The sequence below is a fragment of the Tyto alba genome, unplaced genomic scaffold (assembly GCF_018691265.1).
Source record: "Tyto alba isolate M040663 unplaced genomic scaffold, T.alba_DEE_v4.0 Super-Scaffold_42, whole genome shotgun sequence".
Classification (NCBI taxonomy): Eukaryota; Metazoa; Chordata; class Aves; order Strigiformes; family Tytonidae; genus Tyto; species Tyto alba.
The window spans coordinates 34,932,047-34,957,087 of NW_024881318.1; the positions used below are offsets into that span (position 1 = coordinate 34,932,047).

The window sequence follows — 25,041 nt, forward strand, 5'->3', positions numbered from 1 at the left end:
GTGTCCAATATGAGATGCCAGTGACTTGCATTTTAAATTTTAGCATTTTCTTGAAGCTCTTTGAACCAGTTTAGCTGGCTTAAAATGCATAGTAGGTCATCAGTTTTGCAGTTTCCTTTTGTAATATTTTATAGGCTACTGCCTACATTTTATAAGCTAGATGAAAAATTGCATTTTGTGGTTAGCCTGCCATCACACAGGAACTCCATGACTGAGTAAATGAAACAATCAATTTCTTCTGGTAGGTGTGCCTTTTCCTTAAAAAGTGAGTTTTAGCATTCCCTTAGAGTGTTATTTGCTGTGCTCTCTTTACATCTTCAAGTGTCTGCAAAGATGTGCAAAATTCACAATTACAAAATTCTTATTCTCTCACAGGTCATATCTGTCCTGCGCATTTAGTGAAAGATATTAATTTAGAAATAAGTGTGGTCATTTGATTAAAAAGTATACAATAGCGTACAGACATAATGGAATGGATTAAATGTATTCATGCAGTTTAGATCCTAGTGTTTCCTGTGTGATAATTCTTGACTTGGCAACATTTATTTTTGTGATACTTCCTTTAATTTAGGATTTTGTCCTGGGTTTGAGTGAGTGGTGGGGTTTTTTGGTGGCAGGGGAGGGGGCTATAGGGGTGGCCCCTTGTGAGAAGCTTCTTGAACCTTCCCCAGCTCCAAGTCAGCTCCACCTTTGCACCAAGGCCAAGCCAATTGTCTGTGCCTCTGTGATAACGTATTTAAGAAGACGTGCTGAGGAGGAGTCGGACTTGTGAGGAGGAGTTGCTGCAGCTGCGTGAACACCAAAGTCAGTGGAGGAACAGAGAAAGAAAGGAGAGGGGAGGTGTGCCGGAGCAGAGACCCCCCTGTATCCTGTGGTGAGACGGCAGGGTGGCCCCCCCTGCCACCTATGGAGGTCTACGGTGGAGCAGACACTGATTTATGGCCTGTGAGGTGTTTCTCATGGATGATCAAGGTGCTGTGCCTGAAGAAGGCCGGGGTCTTGTGGGAAAAGATGGACCCCACTGTTGAAGTTCAGCACTGGGAGGACTGCAACATGTAGGGGTGTCCCACGCTGGAGCAGCTCAGGAAGATCTGCAGCCCGGGGGAGGGACTCATGTCGGAGAAAGTTTGTGGAGGACTGTCTCTTGTAAGAGGAGGACCACGATGGAGCAGGGGGAGAAGTTCCAGAAGCTCCCCCACCAAAGATGGAAGAAGCAGCAGCACTGACTGCACCCCCCACTCCCTGCCCCCTGTGCCACTGCGGGAGGAGGTAGAGATATCAGGAGCAGAGCTGAGCCTGGGAAGAAGGGAGGGGTGGGTGGAAGGTGTTCTCAAGATGTGGCAATGCTTCTCACTGTCCTACTCTGTTAAGTGTTGCTAGTGTCTGTAATAAATGTATATTCTTCTTTTTTTTTTCCTTCCTCTAATGAGTCTGCCTTTTGCCTGTGACCATAATGGGTGATCTGCCCCTCCCGGTCCTATACCTAATCCCAAGCCTGGCTTATTTATCCCTCGTCATTGCTGCGGGGGAACGGAGGAGTGAGCAGCTGTGTGGTGCTCAGTTGCTTTCTGAGCTCAAACCACGACAGATTTAAATGTATTTTAAAAAATAGAATTGGAAAATTTTTCATGTGTGATTTACAACGAAACTTGGACTTCTACATTGTCCATAAATATCTTTTATGTTAGAGCTAACACAGTGATTGGTAACTCGCAGGTTTCACTCTGAATGTTATTCTAGGGATTGAAGGGATCAAGCATAAGCTCTGCCTTTTAAGTTTTATTTCTGGTGAAAGAGGGATGTAGATTCTGGATGTTCTTTTCTGAGGTCTGGAGGAGACAGTATTCCAGTGGCTACAGACTAGTCTGTCACTGGTCTCTCTGTGTGTGCTGTCATCCATCCTGTCTCACCCACCCACATCTCTTTCCTCACCCGTATTTCTCTCTACTCTAACTACCAGTGCCTAGTTTTCAGAGGTCTCTTCGTATTATTTCCTTGCCTATTTGTTCCTCCAATGCAGACTTTTCCATCTTCTCTCTGCTCTTATCCAAATCTCTTTTCCAGTTTGTTCCCCCTTCTTTTGATTTTCATAACACTCTCATGAAGCTGCATGCTTCTTTGCCTGCTGCGCTGTTCTGTCTCCTTCAACTCTGTGTTCTCTTCAGGTAGCTTTGCCCTTCTTGGCTGTGCTGTTGTTTCTGGCAGTGTCTGAAAGTATGCAGCAATTTTGTTTAGTGTAAATCTTGAGGAGCAGTTCTATGCAACACATGCAGTGTTGCCAACAAGTAGACCCTATGTGCTTTGTTGGTAACAGAAACCTTGAAGCAGTAGGAAATAGTTACATTCAAAATGTGAGGAATATAATTAAAAATAATCAGAAATAGTGAAAATTCAAACTTTTTGCAGATTAAGTTTCCTCCCAAGCCTTTTAAAAATAATACAAATTCTTATCAGGATCCTTATATTGGATTCCACCAGAACGATATAGTTGTATCATTTTACCTGAACCTTTTGCAGTAGCTTCAAAGAGGTCTTGTGTGATCAGCTATTTTGTTTTCTTTTGTGGAAGTTCCCACAATCCTGGTGGCTTCCGCTTCCCCCACTCCCCTCCCCTTTTAAAAATCCTTTCTATTAGGACTCTGCTAAGACTTTATCAATCTGGATACAGTAGTATTGAGAGCTGTGTACCTCATAGGAATTTGTTTCAGCCTGTGTGCATCTCCAGTGCATGAGTTGGTGTGACTAATTATACTTTCTGGGGCACTTTTTCCTCTCTAGTAGGTTGAGGAGTGAAAGACTAAATTTGAAACTCAAGCTCTTTAGCTGATTTTTGCTTTGTCTACAAAATTAGTTTAGTGGTACTTCAAGCCCAGAACAAAATAGGTGCTTTTCTTTATAATTGTCATGTTTCTTTTTGGTAAGCCTAAGTGAAAGTATCACTTGAGCTGAGAGTTGAATTAGACTAGATTTTGCTGACACATTGTTCAAAACAGAATCCAGCAAAATTGAAAACCCAGAAATGACCTGGATATGCCAAATGTTAAATGGCCTATTCTGCTCAGACAATAATTTCCAGTGCTGGCAGCAAAAGTAAATGTTAAATAATTGTATTTCATGCTTTTTCTCATGACAGAAAAGCTCAGTGCAAGACTCAGTAGGAGAGGAAGGTGATTTTTAAAAATTTTAAACATGATTGGTTATTCACATGCATTTCTGTGTAGATTTCACTTACTCACTTTGTTACACTCGTTCTCTCACAATGAAATACTCATCTTTCCTAAGTTGTCCAAACAGTCTGTCTAGGATTAGTTGTTGACATATGGTAGACAAGGGAACACTGATTTTCAGGTTCTCATCACAGATTTTGTTTTCTCCTTGATTGTTGATGATTCTCTGATTTCTGCAGACTCTATGCAAAGGCCAGGTTAAATTCTGTGGTGCCATTGCTGCTTCTGTGTTGTTGCCTTACCTGTGACATGGCCTGGATACAGTCAGCACTCCACTCAACAACTGTCTATTTCTTGCTTCATTGGGGTTCTTGGATTTACAGCTGCTCTATTTATTATGCCTTGCTCCACATACACCATTCTTTTAAAGCCTCATCTGTCATTTCATCTGGTGCCTTTATACATTCATGCTGTCATTTGCACTGCATGCATAACTGTGTAGTGTTGCCTCTACTTAGCTCAATACTGTGTCCAGAATGGAAGATTGAATATTAGATGAAGTGACAATTGTATAAATATATATTGAGACCTAGGAAGTGAGACATACTTATGGTTTATAATGTAATACAAATATATATCCCAAAACACAAGTCAAGGAAACCTCAAAGATTTTTTCAAGAAAGGGTATCTTCAATAAAGCTGCATATTAGTGTACTTATAAAATATGAATGAGCTATTTCCTTTACTTTGTCAAGTTACTGTATGAATAACAGACATTGATCTTATTAAGAATTGACTAAGGTACCTGAGGGGGAAAGATTTGTATTTGGTTGCATACATTTAAGTTTATAATTACAGTTTGTTTATGTGTGAAGTATTTGTCTGTTTATTGCTTTCCCTCATTACACATCTCTGCAAACAGCAATATTTTAATGAAGTCTGTGTCGTTTCAGTGTCTCTGCCCCTACTAAGTTTCTGTCTGAATTGTATTAAAAATCCAGGATGTGCCTGTGGAGTCCATATGCTGATATCAGAAGTATCACATTTGTTAGTCAGTGGAAATGTGAGAGGGTGTTGTAATATCTACACAGGATATCTTTAAGATAACATCGGAGAAGGGGTTTAATTTTGAACGGTAACTGCTGTTTTTGGCCTATAAAAAGCATATTTACAGCTCAGATTTTAAAAAATGCTTATTATTTACTTAATTTTAATATCAGATGACATCGCAATGTTGGAGGTACCAGAAAAATGTGGTTTTCTACATAAATTTAAAATTGCCTTCAAATCATATGGCAAGGTAATATATTTAGGCAATACGCAATATACAGCAAGTCACTTTTTCTCTAAGCAGCTCCACCAATCAATTTAAAATTACATTGACAGAATCACCTTTTAACTTCACTAGTCATTAAAGAAATAATGGCTTAGCCTAAAAATCTGTAAAAATATTTGGTGGTCAGAAATAAGGATATAATTTAAATAATTCTGAAATTAAGATGCAAATAGTAAATATCTATAAAAATACAGTGCTGGATTTTGTGAAATTCATGGCTGTATTAAAAACGTCTTGTGGATGTATCTGACATTTTCAGTAGACGTTATCACCCAACTATATTACATGAAGACAGGGTATTGTGACTGAGAATGAAAAGATGCTGATCAGCTAGCCAAAGATTCATGAATTAAAATAGTGTAGTTTAAAATAGGAATATGTAAGTCCTTTGTCCTGTGATACAGTATCACTTAGTTAAATGTCGGTAAAAAATAATTAGTAAGTAAATGTATTAAATAGCCAGATAGGTGAATTAGTAGTAAATAATTAGTTTAATATTTTAATTTCAGAGTCTTTTGGGAATTTTAAACCAAGGCGTATGATGTGATAAGCTCTTCAAGAAGGTGGAGTAAGCAGAAGTTCCTAATGCCATTAAACTTTCACTGTACAGGTTGTATGGCATTGTAAAGTTACTGTGCTTTACAAGTGAGTTTATAATCATTTATAGTAAAGTGTTAAAAGAACTTCTAAAATTTTTCTTTTGCTTATGAGCTTTATCTTAAAAAGCAGCATTGCTGAGCATTGTTTTCCTGCTGCTGCAATGATTACGAGGATATATATTATGTTCATGGTGTCAATAACATGTCGAATCTGATTTTGAGAATCACAATAAAGATGACTGTAAAAACTGTTTTTGCAGCATCTTTGGTTAGTAAATCAGGTGCTCAGTACAAATGATAATGATGATTCTTACGTCTTGTCTAACAAGACAAGATTTTTGTCTAGCATGTTTTAATTAGTTTTAAAAAAAGCTGAAACCTTTTCATATGTATGAACAGGTAAGGAGAGGGTGCTTTTTGGCCATTCATCAAATCAGATTTTGAAGTATGCAGAAATAGCAGTGTCTAGGCTGTGTGAAATTAAAAGTTGCAATGTTGTTTTTCAGTAGTGAGTTTCAGGGAAATATGGTATGACTTGTATACTAATGTTGAAAAGTGACATCAGTTTTTCACTAGAACATTTTAAAATGCTCCACCTCTGTGATTTTCATGCTTATGATTGAACTGTTCCTTTTTGTATTCTTATACACACTTTACTTTTTGTTTAGTATTGATTTGTTAGTGATGTCTCTGTTCTAGGAATTAACAGTATCTAAATAAAGTCTTTTGCCATGTGAGCTTTCCCTGAGAACAGACAAAACTCTAACAATTTTTATATACTGGCTGTCCTAGTTGGGGCTGGACTAGAGTTCCCGTTGGTCTGGCAGCGGGAGGAGCTGCAGCCCCCTGAGACCCCAGGGGCTCCCCAGGTCCCAGTGCCCTCACCTGTGTGCGGGGGCGGGGGGAGCACAGCTGGAGTGCTGGGTCCCGATTGGCCGATATGCCGTGTCACGTGACATTGTGCTCACTATATAAAGGCAGGAGTGGGCCAGTAGGGGCTGCCACTTCTGGGAGTGTGGCTGTGGGGCTTTTGTGTTTGGGCTCGCTGGCCGGGAGCAGGTGGGTGTCGGTCAGTGGGTGGTGAGCAGCTGTATTGTACATTACCTGTTGATACTGGTGTCAGTGTATTATTCTGTTACTGTTATTAAACTGTTTTTATCTCAACCCGCAAGTCTCCCTTTGCCCCTCTGATTCCCTCCCTATTCCCAAGTGGGAGGAGGGTGGGTGAGCAGCTGCATCATGTTTAGCTGCTGACCGGGCTCAAACCACGACAACTGGCTAATTTTAGAGGGGTGCTATAAAAATTCTTCTATTTTCTGACACTTTTTCTGCCTTGCTTAATCACTTTCTACATCTCTGAATCAAAAATTCATAGTATAGCATGAATATAGTCTATAAAATACTATATCCACAGTAAATACAATTTTTGTACATAAATAGAAATCTCTTTATACAGGATAAATAGATTCCAAGATTTAAAACTGACCCAGTTAGTTAATGGTATTAGCAAACAAAGCCTGCTATAGTCTGAGATAAAGGCTGTACGTAATCCTTTTTTTTCCCTAGCTTTTCTCTTGCAGGGTTTCATTACAGATGCCTTATACCTGTGCCACAAGTAAAACCCAGTGCTGTTCTCCTATATAAAATCAACTCTTAATTACTCCACTGTGTGATAGGGCTCATTATACGATATGAGAACTGGCTGGATAAGAGAGGATTTCTTCAGTCTGTGTTGGGACTTACACCCACTGGAGACAAATTTATACTCTATGGCTATGTTTGCTTTTAGAAAATGAGACAATCGTAATCTTGATTGTAAACACAGTAGCTCAGCTGGGGTTTACTTCTGAAAATCATTTCTAGGTCAGATGCTTAGTTCAGGCAGCCTTTAAATGTCTGTTTCTAAATACTGAGTTTTAAAAAGTTCACAAATACATTTCCTACAGCCAAGAAAATAACAAGCTTTTTTTACTTTTTATTTACTTTTTTAAAAACTCTGACAGACTCTATTTTTAATCTATTTGAATTATGGCTTTGTTATTTTTCTGTTTTGATTCCTGTTTGCAACAAGGTGACCTTCTTACAGTTTTCACTTTCTACAGTTCTGCACTTCCTGAAGAAATGTGGTGTAAAATATTTATATTTTCAAGAACAGAATCATAAAAAGGAGAGGATTAGAAACTTGCTTTTATGTTTGTATAGTAGACCTTGAACTCCTTGTTGTATGTTTTTGTTTACAAGTCTCCAGGTATTGTTCTCTTTCCTTTCAAGGATTTATGCTGTTTAAATACAGAGATTATTTCAGAATAGAAGAGGCCTGGAAGGAAAGGGATCAAGATTTCAGCAGGAATACCTCTACTTTATTGAGACATCAGCTGTCCTACTTTATTGAGACATGACCTCAATTTGTGCCTGACAGTACTATCTCCTTCCTCCTGAGGCAAGAGTGCTCAAAGCTGTCCCTTTGTTCTCCTTTTTGCTATTGGAAATTTTTAATTTTAACACAATGTGTGAAAGGCTGGAAGATGAAGTTAAAGCATGCATTGTACTTTGACTTCAACAGCATGTGTCGTGTCAAGAGGAGGATGATACATACTTCATGAGTATAAGCTGTTACAAGCATACAAGAGAATCTGATTATGTTGTAGAAAATGCATTGGGATGGCATCCCCTACTATGGCCATTGGGAAGAAGATGAATACCCATGCACATGTAGGTGCGTGGATGTCTTGCCCTTACTCTGTCAGCATTCCCCATGCTGCTGTCTTGAATTCGGAGGTTGTAGAAGTCCTTTCTGTCATTCCAGGTAACTTCAGTGTCTTTCCTGGACGTCAGAGCCCCATGGAAAATTCTTCTTGGTTCCAGAGTTCATATTTAGTTTCTTCTCTTAGAAGGGGAAGGAGTGACTCACAGTACAGAGCACGTACCATGTTAAAACTTTTGAAGATTTTTCTCTTGTGGCAGTTTCTTTAAAGTAGGGATTATAGTGGATTCTTTCTATCAAGATATTGACATAATATATGTGGGGGGCAATATTTATTCTCTGAATTTTTATATATTCAGAACATGAGATTTTAAAGCTTGCCTTTAACTGCAGATTTTTGTCTTTTGTGTATGGATTTTGTTATTATATTAATGTAAGGTACAGTGGTGCAACTGTGTTTGGAACTTGCATCTGTATTGATAAAGCATTTTTCCTGTGTAGAAATTAGACTCATATAAATTAACTTCAGTCTTAAAGACTATGTTATCTTTGAGGAGTAAGTGTGCTTACATCTTTTGTAGTTCAGCACTCTAAATCATAGTAGCAGTGATAAGGTCAGCACTACAAAACAAAGCCTTATCTAGGGTTTTGGGGTTTTTTGAGCTTTTCTGATTAGCAGTGTAGGATGCTTCCTTAAACTCAGATCTGTTACTACATACTGCCAAACAATCTTTAACCTATTTAATCATTTTTTGAATGTTGTAGTTCAGTTTAAAATGCTAGTAGTAGCGCTAGTTATAGTTTGTGGATAATAAAGTGGTATATTTTCTATTGACTATGAATGTGGTTTATTTGTTTTTGTCAGACAGTCTTTAAAGTGGCTTCCAGGCAATCTTACTTTTGTCACCATTCTAAAGTATTGCTGTAACATTCTTTTAAATGTCTTCAAGTACTCTTAAAAAACGTGCTTTTAACTGTTGAAGAAAACGATTAAAGAAAATGTAATCACATGTTTATAATCCAAAGAGAAGTTCAGTGCCATGTGGCAATAATTAATGACAGAAATGTTACTATGCACACACAGTGCATTAAGAAGAGATTTTTTGTTTTATTGCTTTCTGGTATATAAATGGGAAGGATATGTTTTGTTTTGTTTTCTACTGCATTTGTTTATGTAGCTTTTATTTTATAAGGGAGGCATTTAAATATTTGAGGGAAGACAATCAAACAGGATCTTTTATATTGGATCCTGCCAGTATTTATGTATTAGTTTTTATGATGTCATTGCTAATGACAGGCTTATTTAAAGCCAAGTAGAGAGAAACATCCTTCCCCCACCCCACCCCAAAAAAAGCTGGAAACCTAGACTGTTTTCTGTGCATCAGATAATCTAATGAAATACTAAGACTTTGCTGTCTTTATGTTGTTATTTCAAAACATACTTTTGTCAGTGTTCACGCAGAACTTGTGAAAATACATGGGTCTTGGGGAAGCAGTCTTTGGAGATTTATGTGTCTGTATGAACACAGTCTAAGCTCAGACGTGCCAGTGCACCAGGAGACTGAAAAGGAGCATGGAGGCATTCAGCACCTTCTGGAGTTGCTGAGAATTTAGCAGGATCAAACACTAATTACATTTTAATGTTCTTTCTCTAACAGTCTTATACATCACTGTTGGATGTTTCTGAAAATCAAATGGTCGTCTTTAAGCTTTCACAAGCTGCTTTATAAGCTACTAAAACTAAACTACTTTGAAAGTAATTTAAACTAGTCATTGAAGCTGAACTTCATCTTGGAAGGTGTTTAATATCTTGGACTTGTTCATACAGTTATTTAAAAACAGTAGTTAAAATGTTATATATTTAAAAGTAAAATTATTAAATGTGAATAGTTCTGAGTAGTGTTGTGATTCATACCTAGATGTTCTGAATTAGTTTTTTTTCGCCTCTACTGAGTGAACATTACAGTGTCTACATTTCTGCCAGATCCCATAGGCTTGTGTAGCACCAGGAATAGCTGATGTTTCAGTGTTAGCGGTATCCTTAAGCTGATAGGCTGCTGCAGTCAATTCTGAATATTTACCTTTAGAGGTTATAATATATATTGATGATAGACAATGGAGCTTCTTAAGAGTTTTGGATGATGCAACAAGGAAAGCTGCAGAAAATATATATTATTAAGTTCTCTCTAACCAGTTTTGATTTTCCTTCTCAGAACTTTTCTGTAGATAAAACTATAACATTGTAGTAACTTTTCCCAAGCTTTGTTTTCCTTAGTTTTGAAAATTATTTTTATTTTTTCCACAAATTATCTGTTTTTAGATGGAAAAGTTGATAAAATCTGGTGTTGTAATACTATATCCACATTTTTGATGTATCCATTATTAAAATAAAGATCATGGATCATATCCTGAAACTCATGTGTTTCTTCCTACTTTCCCATGTTAGAAGGAAGCCTGGGAGACTTCACCAGTTGAAAATTTTGTACATAAAATCCTTGGATGATATGAGCCACTGCAGTAGACTGGTGATCCTGTGTTTCACCCTCAGTAAGAGAGGTGTGGTAAGGGACAAGAGACTTTCCATTTTGGAGGTTCCTATCAGTGAACAGCTCTTTGAAGCTGTGTTGTAACAACAAGAAATCCAGTGTGAAAGGGTACAGTATTTTTTAGTATTCTACAGCTGGCCTCCAACTAGAGATGGGGAAATGTGTGAGAGATAGTGATAACTGGAAGCCACTTAATCTGATTTCCTAAGAATTTTCAAACACAGAGTAGAATCTGGGCCATTGCATTAGTACTAGTTTATATTTACCTCCATAAAATTTCATGATCATCTGATTATATTTCCAGCTTAACTGTTTAATGTTATAGTATGCAAAGAATAGGCCTTCTTCATCTTACTGGACAGAATACCACATAATCTTGCATCAGCTTTATTCTAAGGACACAGGAATTTATGGGATTTGTAAGCAAAATTATAATGGAGACAAATTTCTATTTAGAAGATAAAGTAGGCTTCATTTTAAGCAAAACATGCCTAAATATACATTTACAGAAAGTAACTCTGCTAGAAGAATATTCTTTTGCTTGCAAAGAAAAGATTTTAAATTAGGATGTACCAAGTATCCCTTCACATTTATTAGTAGTGGGGCTTCTTGCCTTGTTGCGTTACAGATGAAATGCAGGTCTAATGCCATTATGTGGTATCTGAAGGCATTGTGTTTTTTGTAGCCGTAGCTGGACCATTGTTCCCCAAAATGACATATTTGCTTAGTATTTCTGTTCTAGAATTAGGCGATCTCCTTCCTACAGTGGGGTCATAAGTGAAGAAGGTGGGTTTAGGCATTACGTTAAGAACTAATTTTTCTCTTTTCTGACAGGAGGTGAGTTGGAGGTACGTTGCCAGCTTTTGGTATTGCAGGAACTAGTGTGCTATTGGCATGAGCTGCTGGTTTTGGAGATTAGATGAAGGAGAGTGTCTGCAACAGACTCCCTACTATAGTTGCTACAATAGCTTCAACTGTTAAGAGCGCAGTAGTGGAGATACTGGTGAGACTTTGTCATTGGCTGCCAAGATAAAATAGTGAGGAAAATGGAACAGAATTTTCTGGGACAAATGAATGGGAGTTCCCTAGTGTTTGAGCACTCACAGATTGTGAGTTTCTCAAAGAAATGTTCACAAGGATCCTTTGTGATGGGAAGGTTAGCTATTTCAGTAGAGTATTTGATAATTTTTTTGTGTTGTGTTCAAACAATGGTATTGTCATCAGCACGCTTTTTTTTTTAAGTGAAGAAAATATTCTAAACTGGGTAGCACTTGGTGTACTTTTGAGCTAGTAAGAAAATTGAGAAAAATAAGGGAAATAGTTTTGTGTATAAACAAAATATGTCTATTTGCTATTGCAAGCTTAGACTCAATATTTTTACAACAGCAGCTACTTTATCATGACAATATGCCATTGAAAGTTTGTTGTTATCTGACATTTTCTAAAATACACTGATTTTTGTGTTTACTGCACACAGCTGGTATTAAACAAATCACATTTTTAAAAGAGAATTTAGGGCTTACCACAAATTCTTCTCTAGTTGCCCATATTGTTAATTTTTGATTAACAAAAATTTTCACCTTTCTGTTGAATTCCTAACATCTTACATTAACAACAGTGTTATTATGGAAAACATGGGAGTTGCTACTTCACCAGAAGCTGATGAAGCCTCACTTTGGAGAACTCTTTTCAGTTTCTCTAGAACACATCAATAGGTATTAATATGAAAAAGAGTGAGTAGTAGAAAGCAGTAGTAGGCAGTAAGAACTAGACAATTAATGAAATAATTTGGTTTAATTAGTCTGAAAAGGAGAAGACTGAGGCATGATATCTCAAACCTTTCAAGATGTTCTTTTAAGGAGAATGTTATTCCTTTGTTTTCTGTCTCCAGGCAAAATGACATAAGAGAAGGTATACTGCAATTGCATGAAAGAAAATTTACCTTACCTTTTAGAAAAACATTTTCTTACTGGAAGGCAATCTGATGATGAAATATCCATTAGTAGGTATTTTGGAGACCTTGTGTAGTACCTAGCACAGCACTGACAAGTATTTCTCAATGTAGAATAAACAGAATCTGAAGTTACCCAACTGCAATATGTTTACTACTTCTGTGTGCAAGCCTCTTCTGTGTGACACCTTTACTGAAGCAGATGCAAATAACAACAAAACACATTCTGTCTATGTGTGATCTGGTAGAGGGTAAATAGTGCTGGATTTGTTTGTTCTTCAAAAATTTCTTTCCAAGAAATTAAAAGCTATGGAACCAGGAAGGTGTGTGGAATTTGGAAAACCTGTGCATATATATATATATATGCATGTACTTTTGCTGAAAGTTCTACATGAGAAATTCGTGATGTTGATAGCAAGTAAAGGTTTTTAGTATTCACACCACTTGGACTACCACTCAGCTTTCCCTTCCCTTCATTCTTTTTTTGTTCTCCCCCTTGTGACCTGAATGTTGCAGCAGTTTTCAAAGACCTGTGTAAGTTGCAAAATTTCTGTATGATGTTTGTAGGAAGTTGTGGTTTTGGAAAACTATGTTATAGACTAACCAGGTGCCAAAGCTTGTAAAACTCCTTAATTCTATATGAGGTGTCTCTAAGACAGTTCCCTTAATTCATAGGAGATTTATCAGATTCTATTATTTCTGCATTTTATTTTAACAATTTCAAATTTATTTTGTTTGAATTCATATACTGTTTTCTCTTAGATACTAAAACTCAAGATCTCCCAATGATTATATATCAGGGTTCTCCTTTTTGGCAGAAAAGCTTGATGAAATTGCAAATTGTGTGATTAACATTCTTCTGTTACATAATCTTAACCAGCTTGGGTAAATTATGTCACATGAGATGAAACAAAACATTGCCAGCTACACTTATATATAAATTACAAAGAGGGAAGGATATACATTGTAGGATACAAGAAATGAGCTAAAACTGAGTTAAACACAGAAGGAAAAATCTCAAGCCTAACTGTATCTGTTCCCATTTTAAGGAGGACAAGTTGCAGAAGATAGCCTTTTTGAATTAGTGAAGAGCAGCTAGATAGACTGTATCAAACTCAGGCCTGATTTAAACTGGAGTACCAGAAAAGTTAAGAAATGCAGTTATGAAAGGGTTGAATATGCCCCATTTTTTGTAGTGCCAGAGAACAGCCTTCTGTTCTTTTAGTGAAGAGGATTAATTGGCATCTTTAAATTCTATGTAAGTTTAAAAAAGCTTTCACAACTTTCCTTTGTTAAGTAGCTCAAGCTGTGGTTTCAGTCCTTTCTCTTCAACTCAGCAAGTTTTGAGGAGCAAATGCATATTTATTATGAAGTATATTAAAACCCTATTTTTCACTGAAAGAAGAAAATTGGAGTTTGCCAGCCTAATTTGATGACCTTCACTTCTCTGTTTATTTCATAGTTTTTGCTTATTAAGTAATACTGAATATGGGCAATATAAATTATTTCTTTACTTATGCTGAAAATGTTCTAATTAAAATATTGCAGACTGGATTAGTCTCTGCTCTTACCTTATCAATGGATTAATACAATTCTTTCCTTTCAGTACCAAAAGGAATGTTTGCAATGCTTATTCAATCCATCCATTATTCTACAGTTTTAATTCTACCCTTTGGCTGCAAATAGATTTATGTATTTATTAAACCATTTTAAAAAATTCACTTTGGTATCTTAGTTGTTTAAAAAAATGAAGTGTATTGGTGTATGGAGTTGAAGAGATAATAGGGAACGGCATTTTAATAAAAAAATTTGTTGCTCCAAATTTGTGCCTCCTCCCTCAATTCTGACAATCAAAATAGTATTGTAAGTGTACAGTGTTGATTTTAATGGTATTCATCAACACATACAATAGTTAATAAGTTAACTCTGAATAGTGAGAAAATCCAGAATACTTGGATCGAGTTGAACCTTGTTTATCACTTCCACTAATATCTTGTTGGTACAAGGCAACTTTACCATCTTTCCATCTCCTGTGTTTTACTTTTCTAATTTTGTTCATTCTATGCCCTCATATGACAAAAGCATATCTAAGATTCAACTTGTGAGAAATCCTCAGGTTTCTCGTTCTTTCCCTTAAATCTGTGTTTCAAGTTAGATTTCTGATTCAAATTTCATTTTATGATCTCCATCTGTTTTTCTGTTTTCTTTTGGTTTCTTTTTTTTTTTTTTTTTTGGGGGGGGAGTGGGGGTGGCTGGTTTTCTTTTTTGTTTTTTTGGTGGTTTAGGACTGTTTTGTTACTATTTTAATTAATGCTGTAGTATAGCAGGACTGATTTTAACCATCCTTGGTCTGTACAGCTGAGCTAGTCACCACAGGTTCATGTAACATCAACAGAGAGAAATAGGCATTTGCAGATTGCACTTTCTTTAGCAATAGACCTTAGGCATGACTTTAAGCAAGATATGAGTTGTATACTAAACTCCACTGACGATACTGACAAGTCTGTCACTGGCAGCAAACATAGTTTATGGTGACTATACTCAATATAAGAATTTACATTTAGTCTAAAGTCTGTTATTCCATGACTTTTATGATTCTTTTGTGAAATGCCATGGAATACATACGCCTCAAACTATTTTGTTTAGGTATTATGAGGGATTAGAGAGATATTAACTTGTTTGTCATCAACAAACAGTTTTGGTAGTATTGTCACAGATATATATCTGGGTATGTTTATGTGTTAGGATGCTTTTCAGAAACAAACAGATTTTAGTCTAGTTTCTCTATATTAAGGCATTTTTCCACATCTCATTCACTAATATAAATATTCCTGTGTTTCTCTATGTGTGTTACCTCTGACATACTTGTTAAAGCCTTTTTTCAGGTATTTCTCAGTGTTATGTTCCAGTTTCTAACAGTACTTCTGTGTGTCCTTTACAAAATGTGATTGGTTGTGTATGCAAGTTCTTTCTTCCATGCTTAGACTTTTATGGTCTTTAAGACTGTTGAACACTTGCTGAGAATCAAGCTTGGCTTCCATTGTTGTGGAAAGACCAAACAAATTGGTCTGTGAAAAGAAGGTGTCATAGCACATTTTCTAACCCTGATTCTTGAGAGACTGGTGCACAGCAAATGTCTACATTGATTAAAAACTTTATTTACTGTGTTTTAAGAAATGTATATATGTTTTTTTTTTTTTTTTTTTTTTTTTTTACATAGTAGATAGAAAGTGGATTCCCATCTGTTTCTGTTTATCATGCCCAAATGTACAAAAAACTGTTTGGACTGATGGAACTTGCTCACCCAGACTAAAATGAGTGAAATGTTCCATATATGAATTACAAAGTATAAAATGATATTATTTCCCAATATGGTTCAGGAGGCTTATTGCAAGGTATGGTTGGTAGGTGCTAAAAGGCTACCCACTTGTTGCATACATTTTATTAGGCACATTACTGTTGGCAAAGATTATTAATCAAACTATTTTTCCCAATACCAAGTGGGTCTGTTTTGTTGCTCCTCTATCTTAAAACAGTGATGATTATCAGGAACAGTAACTGCATACATCTGATATTCTTCAGCTCACACCTTTTAGAGGAGGGAGGACAATGACTTTGGCACTTTTTATTTATAATGCTTTGGAAACACGTGTGTGAAAGCTTCCTGGCACACAGTTGCTGAGGAGCATAGTGCCCTACCTAATGCATTCGGGAGTTTCCTCATTGATATGACTACAAAACTATTCCTGCTCTTCATGGTACATCCAGCCTACTAGGTTTTCTTTTTTTATTGAACTTACTGTTTTGCCAAAAGCTCATTTCATATTTTCCCTTTGGAGTCTTGTCTATGCTAGCATGTTTATTCTAAAATTTCCAACCAGTGTTATCACTGGTTCAGCTATACAGCTGGCAGGAGCAGTGAGAGCTACAGCACACACAAGGTGCTAAAAGCTCTTGGCGACTTTGCCTTTTTGCTTTCTGAATCTGCTATGAGCAAAGTTTGTACAGTGGAAGTTTGCCTTTGTCACTGCTTACATCATTGCATCTTCTGGTGGGTAATAAAAATAGTAAACTTGTTTAATAAAATGTTGGTGTAAAAATAGCATGGGTTTCCTGCATAGCTTTTCAAAGCCTAGAGATAATCTTCTGTGGCCTATGTTATGTTTGCCAAGGAGGATTGGATACAGCTTCTTTCATTGCTTTCAGCAATGCTCTTGTCAACAGTGCTTAATTGGATAAGGAGATAGTTGAAGAGTTAAGTGAAGCAGTGCCTCTCAAAAAAGGTGTGAGATGAGTTCTGCTGAACAAGTTGTCTATTAAGGTTAAGAAGAAGAATATAGTTTTGTTGATTTTTTTTTTTTTTTTTTTTTTTTTTTAAAAAACATTCTTTGAAGTGAGAAGCTGCAAAAGCCCTGTGCTTTGCCTGGTAAAAAAGCCACCTCTTGGGAGAGGAAAGCTTGTAGAATTATCACAAATTGAATGATCACCAGAAAACTACTGATTTTATGGAAATGAAAAGCAAACAAACCTTAATATTGTAGCTTTTTAGGATGTGTGATTGTAGTTGTGGACAAGTACAGTTGGAACCCACTCAGATTGCCTCTTAAGCATAAAAAAGGCGAGTCCATTTAAGATGTAGATATTTTAAAAATTTAAAGGAAAGAATCTGAATAACCAAATGAGAAAGCAATAAAATAAAGGACCAAAGCATTTCATAATGGAACAGTGTTAAAAACACAAATAGTGCAAATAACTAAATTTCATAGCAATATTAATCTGACCATATCACAGAACATTTCATTTATGGATTAAAGCTGAGATTTATTCAGGATAAATGTTTTTGCCTTGAGTCAGCTGTGTACAGACTTTACGAGTTTTACCAAACAGACTTTACATTTTACCAGTGGAATGTAGGATTGTGCATGGCACATTTTGTCTTCATTAAAAGTAGTATCATATAATAATATACATCACGTGAGCAATAGGTCAGTGTGTTTTTGAAACAAACCCCCAAAAAACCCTATTTTGCCTTTTGCAGAATAAATGGAAAACTACAAACTTGGAAAGTTTTTCCAGTTTCTTGGGAGTTGTAAGATTATGGGTCTTACTAAGAAACTTAACACTGTATCTGCCACGCTTACAAATATATTTTTTTTTTCCCCAAGTAAAATAACGTCCTCACAATATTATTATGTGCAAGGGGAAACACTACAGTCCCTTTGTCCTTGTATAATTTATTTCCCTGTTCTCAACCTACCCATGGGTTAGTCTTGGCTAACAGACAAATGCCTGCTCACTCACTCCCACTCCTGAGGGACAGCACTTACCAACTACTGTTGTGGGCAAAACAGACTCAACTTGTGGAAAAGTAATTTAATTTATTGCCAATTAAAATAGATTTGGGTAATGAGAAACTAACATTAAAACAACACCTTTCTTCCCCCCTTTTTCGAGCCTCAACTTCACTTTTCAATCCCAACTCTTCTAACCTTTGCTTCCCTGAGGTGCAAGGAGTGGGGATAGGGGTGCATGGTCAATCTCTAGGGCTTTTCTCTCTGCCACTCCTTCCTTCTCTCACTTTTCCACTGCTGCAGTGTGGGATCTCCCCACAGGCTGCAGTTCTTTCAGGAGACTTCCAACTGCTTCAGCATGGACTTCCCAGGGGCTGTAGGAAATAATGGCTGCTCTGCCATGGAGCACTTCCTTCCCTCATTCTCTGACCTTGGTGTTCTCTCTCCTGATTCTTACTGTATTTTTCGTTCCCTCTTCCACTGACCGTCTGGTGTTTTTGCCCTTTACAAAGTATGTTTCTGCAGAGGCATCACTGTCTTGGCTGCTGGGCTCTGCTGTGTCCTGCCAAGGGTCCTCTGGAGCTGGCTGGAATGGGCTGTGTCCACAGAGGCTGCCTCTGCAGGTCCCCCCTACCAACACTTTGCCATGGGTACCCAATGCAGTATTTTATACTATTTAGACAGTGTTCAGTTTCTGCTTTTATTCTACTTTTAATCTTAAAACAGAGGTTCATAATCTAGTAATTGCTGTTAAGAAATTACATTTTCATGATGATGATTTATTTAGTGGTATATATCTAGTTGCTGTAGTGCTTCAGATTCTCTGCATCTGTGACTTGGACTTATGCTGTATTATGCTGCTGCTGAGACTCAGATAAGCTTGAACCCTTGGAGAATTCACTGGTATTTGAATCCTAGTGGCTTTGCTAATCTTCCCGCTATATTTCATTTTGGAATCTGTCTTTTCTTAAATGTCTCAGTCACATTTACATTGAAAAATGATGTATTACAACTATGTAGCTTTTGGCTTTGGGTCTTATTATGCTGGGGATTCAAGATATGCCATTCTGTCCATAGGGACAAATGCTGTATAACTGAAATTCTCTGGATACTATACTATAGCTGATTATTAAGGTACAGTATATTCTGTGGGGAAAAAAATGGTGTTGCTTTATGGACTGACTTGTCTGTAGTGAGGTTTGAGGTGTGGAGTGCATTAAATTTGACCAAAACTGGCTTGTAGTACACGTCAAACTGCAAAATGAAAGTTAATCATAGCCTGTGGTAGCACATGTGTACTTATTTAAGTGATAGTGTCTTTCTGTAATTTTAGCATGTCTGAGAAATAAGAGTACTTGTTTTGTTGTAACTGTGGATAGCTGTGTTCGTTTCTAACTAGTGGCTCCCTCCTCTTCCCCCTCTCCCCCCCCGCCCCACACACACACACTTTTTTTTTTTTTTTTAACCGGCGCTTGTTCATGAAAGCTAATACAGCCATGGTAACATAAGGCGCTATTGTGCCTTCTTCTTCCTATATAACCACATAAAATCTTCTGGTTTATGTTGTTAAAAAATCTTTTTTATGAAAACAGTGTTTTGGTATTAATTGCAATCTTAGGCAACACCTTTTATAAATTGTTTCCAAGTGAGCTGTCCTCAGATTCAGTGGTGAGGGAAGGAACAATAAAATATATCTATGCCTATCTCTCTATCTATAATTTTGTTTCCTTGTATGCTTTCTAATTATTACTCTCTTCTCCAAGTCTGTCTGGTTTGGCTTTCAAAATCGCAGTGCATTGAAAAAGACTCATAAATGCTGTGCATGAAATTGTTGTTACTGAAGTCACTAGTGCCACAAGAAAAATGTTTAATCTCATTTTTCTGTATATTTTGCTGCTAAACATTGTTTAAGGGAGTCTGGGATTTCCATGGGTTTTCCATGTAAAACATCGCTGATTATACATAAGAGATGCCCAGATTCAGACCCCGTGCTTTTTAAAAATACACAATGAATTGTTAGGTGTGAGGAGTCTGATTTATGATAGTGTTTATTCTCGAAAAACCCATTTAACAAACTTTGTGAAGCTGGAGACAAAGATAAGTGCAACCGATTGCAACAAATGGCTCTTTGGGCCTGGTGTCACCCTCACAGGGCTACAGAATACATTCAAAACATTCCCATTGTTCTTGGTATGCATCTGTAGCAGTGGTTAAAATGGTAATGCTTCAGTTCAGGTGTGCTGATAGAAGTCCTATGCATGAATAAATTTACTCAGGCTAGTTTGACTATCACAGAGGACTGCAAGTTGCCTAGAGGTCTGGGCAAGCTTTCTACTGGTAGCTGGGTCATTTTGGGGCATCTTTACCCCAGCATAGTATGGAGAGGTATGCAAGTTTTGTATTGTGTCTTTTTGCTAAATCCCATTGTATTACATTCTCTTTCCCCCAGCCTCAGTTGCATTGTCTTACCCTAAATTGTTTCTTCCTACTTACAGACCTAGTGTATTTGTGTAGCTTCTGCCTGGACAGTGAGTGAAAAAAGGGCATCTGTTGTTCCATCTCTGCCAACACGCTGCTGCCTCACTGCTGAGGTGGGTCAGAAGTACAGCATGTCATACAGCCAGTCACCAGCTGCCACGAGTCATGTAGATGTCCCTGAGAGCAGGAATATAACCCTACCAGAAGTTGCACATATTGAATCATGGAATTATTCACCCCTTCATGGAACTTTGTATCTGGATGTGGATGCTATTAATGATAGCTCCTTTGTTCAGACAGTCTGTTTTTTCTTAAAAAACCCATTAGTCTTTAGGTAGCAAGGGGCTACATTGCTCTAAGTAGTCATGAAGTCTAACAACAAATAAGAAAGCTTAAATACATCAGGGAAAACTACTTTATCAAAATGCAACCTGATTATAGCGTCCAACTAAAGATTTGAATGTGATGAATCAGAATAAATACTCATAAAAATGTGAGCAAATTTTAATTGCATTACTATTTTATATAAAAAATAAAGATGTAACAATAAATGTATTCCATACAGCAGAAGATATCGTATGTCTTTGCATTCTAGTTTACTGTAACTTCACTCAAATGGATCATAATGAGTACAGTTAAGCAGCTGAAATTTCCTTATGTTCAGCACTGATAGGTTTTAAATTAGTTCAGAAGAAATCCTTAATTCTGTTGCTCAGAGGTCAAGTGAAGTGTTTTAACTAGGCCTGCTGAGCTATCTTAGTTTTTTTTTTTTATTATTATTTTATTTTTTATTTTTTGTGATTTGACACTTCATCGGTAATATCAGAAAAGTATTTCCTACTTATCCTTCCCAGAAGAATGTGAAACTCTTTATGGATTTGTTAATCATTCTTGTATTTTACCTCTGAATACAACCAATCTCTTTCAGTTGTCTTCTCTTGCTAACTAGTGGCATTTTTAAAATTAAACACATATCATAACTCAAGTTTTAAAATTCACCATCCATAATCACTGACGGGGAAAATTTACTGGCTTTTAAACCTTGTAGAAGTTATTCTTTTCTATGTATGTTTATTGCTTTCAGGCACTGGTATAAGCTTGGCATGCAAAGATTTGTAGATGGAGTTGTCAACTACTTTTTTATGTTTCATAGAATCGTAGAATAATTCAGACCTTGGCTCCACTGCCAGGCTGTCCTCACAGCGAAAAAGATTTCTCCATAGCTCGAGCCTGCACCTCTTGTGTTTGAGTTAATGTCCACTGTCTCTCACCTTCCTGTGATCTACCACTCTGGCTCTGTTCTCTTGGTAACTTCTCAGGTACAGGGAGGCTGCTGTTGCTTCCCCCTGAAAACACCTCTACCATTCTCTAGCCTAAATAAATGAATCTCACTCAGCCTCCTCATGCTTTTTTCCCTGACTGCCTTGATGAACCTCTGCTGAACTTACTTCTTTTTATCTGCATTTTTCAGAAAGGGAGGGAACTGGACACAGTATTTCAGTGTGGTCTGGTGAGTGCTGAGCAGAAGGTGATAGTCACTTCTCTTAACCTGCTGGCTACCTTACAGTTCATAGAACTCAAGATACTGCTAACCCTTGTTGATGCCAGGGTGTGTGGCTGGCCTGCACTCTGCTGCTTGCAAGAGCCCTCAGGGTTTTCTCTGCTGAGCTTCTTCCTAGCTCATCCATCCTTACCCCGTGTTGTTGCCAGGAGCTTTGCCTTCCCAGGGACAGGACTGCACATTTGTGAGGACAAACTAAATCTCATTAGGCTCCTGTCAGCCAATTCCTTCTACCTGTCCAGATCTTTCTGAACATCAGCCCTGCCTTTGCATATCAGCTGGTCCCCCAGCTTGGTGTCATCTGCAAAGAGTGTACTCCAGGTCACTGATAGAAATATTAGTCAGGTCCCAGGATAGATTCTTGCAGTTCTCTGATTGTTTCTGGTCTCCACGTAGACTATGACCCACTAACCACAACTCTTTTATCCTGTCCATCTGATTATTTTACCTATGTAGTTAAGGTCTAAACTTGGATGCAAGGATGTTGGGGGACAGTGTTGAAAAATTGCCAAAATTGAGGTGAATGACATCCACTGAAAACCACAAATTTTATCAGACAAGGCAATCAAGATGTTCAGGCGTGATTCACCCTTGGTCCCCAGAAGTGTATCTCAAGATGACTGATTCCATGATTTGTCCCTGAGACCTAAGAAGGCCAATTGATCTGCAGTTTCTGGACTACCTTTTTGGTGTGCTTTTGAAGATGTGTTCAATGTTTGCTGTTGTTCAGTCACTAGTCCTTTCCTATGTCATCTCCACAACATTTCAAAGATGACAAAAAGACATCTCACTATGATATTGGCCAGTTCTTTGGATACAGCTGATCAGCTGCATGGAGCTGGATGAGTTGAGTTTTGGAAGCAATTCTTGACTCAGTTCTTTTACTCGAGCAGTGATAGAAGCTCTTCTTGTTGTCATTTGGTATCCCTTACAAATATAAGCTCTAGATGAGATTTGGCTCTCCTAACATCATACCTACATGCATAAAGTTCCTCTTTTACAGGCTTGCCCTGCCTCCAACTTCCATATGCTGCCTTGTTGCTTTGGAACTTGGTCTTGAGCCTTGTTTAGCCAAGCCACCTCCAGCTCCATTTAAACATTCTGGCTTTCCAGTATCAGGATGAACCATTCATGGACTTGAAAGATGTTTTCCTAAAATGTATGACAGCTTTCCTGAACTCCTTTATCCTTTGGAGTTGCCTCCTTTGGGTTTCTATCACCAGTTCATTCAGTAAGCAGAAATAGGCTCTCCTGAAGTCTGAAATCTGTGTTGTGCTGCTTTCCTTCCTCAATCCTTATGAAATGAACTATGTTAGGGCAGTTACATAAAAAATAAAGAATATATATTTTAATAAAGACTTGAAGACCAAAGCAGAGAATATCTCAATCTGTTACTGACAGTAGCATTACTTGATGCACCAGGATATATGTTTGGCTAGTAAATTATGACAGTAGGGGCATCTGTTTTGTGAGTTGCATAATATTTTACACTGATAAGTGCAGTCTGTCAGTTGATACTTTTCAGTAATGACAAAGAATGTGGCTGTTCAGTGATGGTCTTAAACACAGAGCTTGATTGTATGTATTTGACATAGTAAATTTCTGTTTTCTGTACTGTAAGTGTTACTTGACTTGAAGGCTTAAGATACCCTACTAAAATAATCAGTCATCCAAAGTGAAGTGAGTGCTGCTATTTTGGTGTTTTTTTTTTTTTTTTTTTTTTTTGTTTTTTTTTTTTTTTTTTTTTTTTTTGTTTTTTGTTTATTTATGTGGCTTTTTTGGTTTTGATTTGTTTTGGGTTTTTTTGTGGGGTGGGGTGGTGGTTTCTAGTTTTGCTGGTGGTTTGTTTGGTTTTGATTTTTTTTTGGGGGGGGGGGGGGGGGGGTTAAGTGGCTTGAACCTGGGCAGTAAAGCATGCCATGTACTGTGTTGTATTTTCTCAATCTGCGTGTTAACTATCAAACTCTAACGGTGTCCATTAAGAGTGTTGCCATGCCCAAAACTAGATGGCTGGAATGTAAGATTTGTAATATGTAGCAGATCAGACAAATACTGCATGTTAATAACCCTACCTCTATTTACTGCCAGTATTTCATATGTGCAAACTGTCATTGGTGTACACTAACTGATATTAGGAAAAATTGAATTCTTCCATATTCGAGTAGGTGATCAACTTTTATTATATATCCAGTAGTATTAGTTTATTTTACCTTATTACAGATATCAAAGTTACAAATACCATTAGAAGTGATTAAAAAAATAATTGTACTCTCTGAGCAGCACCATTCACTTTCACTACATAAGTATGGTGACGTGTTCCTTGGTCAAACTGAAGAGGAAGCTAGTTTGTCATTTGTGTGTGTTTAGTTTCCTTTGAGTGATGGCCTGATATCCACTGATGATTTCCTGAAACAGAAAATATTACCTGGAAATTTCTAAGTGACTTTATGTAGGTCTGAACATTCAAGGGTGGAAGGAAGTAGGAATGTCTTCAGTCTATTTTTTAATCAGTCTTCCTTGTGTCTGTCTTCCCTTTTCTAAGAACATTTTTATAGTTGGAGTTTAAACTACTTCCTAGCCATACTTTCTATCAAGCTGGGTGCCTTTGGAGGTAGCAGTGATTAACAGAAGATTGTGTGGCCAGTTGTGATCAAGTCACAATTATACTCAACTGTTTTATGAATCTTTTAATAGCTGCAAACAGGAGTATGAAAGGCAAAGAAAATAAAAATTTCTGCAATGAGAATTTGGATATGGGGTGGTAGCATTTTATTTTGCAGTTGCTTCTCAGCTACTGTAAAAAAAGGCCAAATTGAGTATGACTTTTCAAAATACTTGCATTGTAATTTCCCTTTCATTTTATGTTCTGTTTCAGTACAAATTACATAATGTCAAATTCTTCCATACAATAGTTACTTGTCCAATCCATAGAGATTCTCAGTAATGTACCTCTTGGTGCAAGTTACAACAATTCTGTAATTTTCTTCTATAAATGGGACCCTGGATTAAAGTAATGTGATATTGTAGCTGAGTTTTTAAGAAAGTATATTGGCTCTAGTATACTAGAATGCATTGTCATCTCTTTCATCAATTAACAGTTAATTGCTATAGAGTAGAAAAGACCGTTCTTGACAGATAGAAAGTTTTTTTGACATTGTTGAGAATGTAATGTAATGTAATTAAATATGGATCACCTATTTTTCCCTGGATTTTTTTTTTTTTTTTTCCCAAATCTTGATTTGATTTTAAGTTTGCCATCAAAGTTGTGTGGAGACAATTAACTGATCTGTGGAAGAGTTACTATTTTATGTTAAAATTACAGAAAATAATTGGTGTTGTTGAAGAGCATGTAAAATATAGAAAACATTCCAGAACTGGAAACAAGGTAAATGTTAAAGTCTTCCTGTC

At 37.0% G+C, this 25,041-nt stretch overlaps 1 protein-coding gene across 7 annotated transcripts in view; it reads left to right on the plus strand.

The window, feature by feature from the left end:
- KDM4C (lysine demethylase 4C) overlaps positions 1-25,041 on the plus strand; it is a 260,274-nt gene that overhangs the window by 85,368 nt on the left and 149,865 nt on the right. The window contains exon 9 of one of the 7 annotated variants that reach the window (XM_033003745.2): positions 7,374-7,446. The exons of the other annotated variants lie outside the window; for them this stretch is intronic. Coding sequence (XP_032859636.1) covers positions 7,374-7,412 — 39 coding nt within the window. The 3' untranslated portion in view covers positions 7,413-7,446. Of the gene's footprint in view, positions 1-7,373; positions 7,447-25,041 lie in introns of those variants that run through there. 7 annotated transcript variants of the gene reach the window in all.